At 39.7% G+C, this 692-nt stretch overlaps 1 protein-coding gene across 1 annotated transcript in view; it reads right to left on the bottom strand.

The window, feature by feature from the left end:
* Positions 1-692, bottom strand: part of LOC119593551 (acetylcholine receptor subunit alpha-like) — a 20,972-nt gene that overhangs the window by 1,002 nt on the left and 19,278 nt on the right. The window contains exon 2 of the mRNA XM_037942511.1: positions 6-244. Coding sequence (XP_037798439.1) covers positions 6-244 — 239 coding nt within the window. The remainder of the gene's footprint in view (positions 1-5; positions 245-692) is intronic.

Raw genomic sequence — 692 nt, 5'->3', positions numbered from 1 at the left:
CTAAGAGAGGAAGGATAGCAAGGAAGGTAAGAGAGAGGTAAGTGCTGGGTAGCTGAGTATTCGTCGAGGCTTACCCAACGGGGCATGTGACGCGCATCGTTGTCTCGTGTTGCTTGTCCAAGAGCTCCACTTACCCAGTTCGGCATTGTATGAGTGGTAGGAGTGCGATGATGGTAATTCAGCACTACCACGGTCAGCACCACGGAGGAGGCCACCATAAACATGATGCAGTTGAAGTACGTGGCTGCAAAAATACGTGGAAGGTTGAAGAAGGGTTAAGTTGGGCTCGAGTGGGATTTCTTTTCTTTTCTTCTCGTGGGTGGGGTTGGCTGATTCAGTTTAACTATTAAGAAGTGGGGGGAAGAAAAGGGGATATTTCTGATTTTATATGAATCTTTTTAGTTCACATTATCCAGTTTACATACGATCTGGAGTTAGATTGTTTTGATATTATCAGCAAAATAGAAAAATGAAGTGATGTTTGTATCTTAAGGATACGTAAAATCATTGTTTTGTTATTGTTGTTAATACTACAGTTTAACCGTGCATCTGAAATATTTCAATTTTTAACCATCTTTTCTATTCCTTCCATATTATCCTCAAACCCTTATGAACATTATATAGAATGCGATGCACATTAGCTGCAACGATTACATATTAACATAGTGTGTTATGAAGAACAGGTTTTAATG

Source organism: Penaeus monodon, chromosome 32 (assembly GCF_015228065.2).
Source record: "Penaeus monodon isolate SGIC_2016 chromosome 32, NSTDA_Pmon_1, whole genome shotgun sequence".
NCBI classification, from domain to species: Eukaryota; Metazoa; Arthropoda; class Malacostraca; order Decapoda; family Penaeidae; genus Penaeus; species Penaeus monodon.
This window is presented reverse-complemented; position numbering and strand designations above follow the sequence as displayed.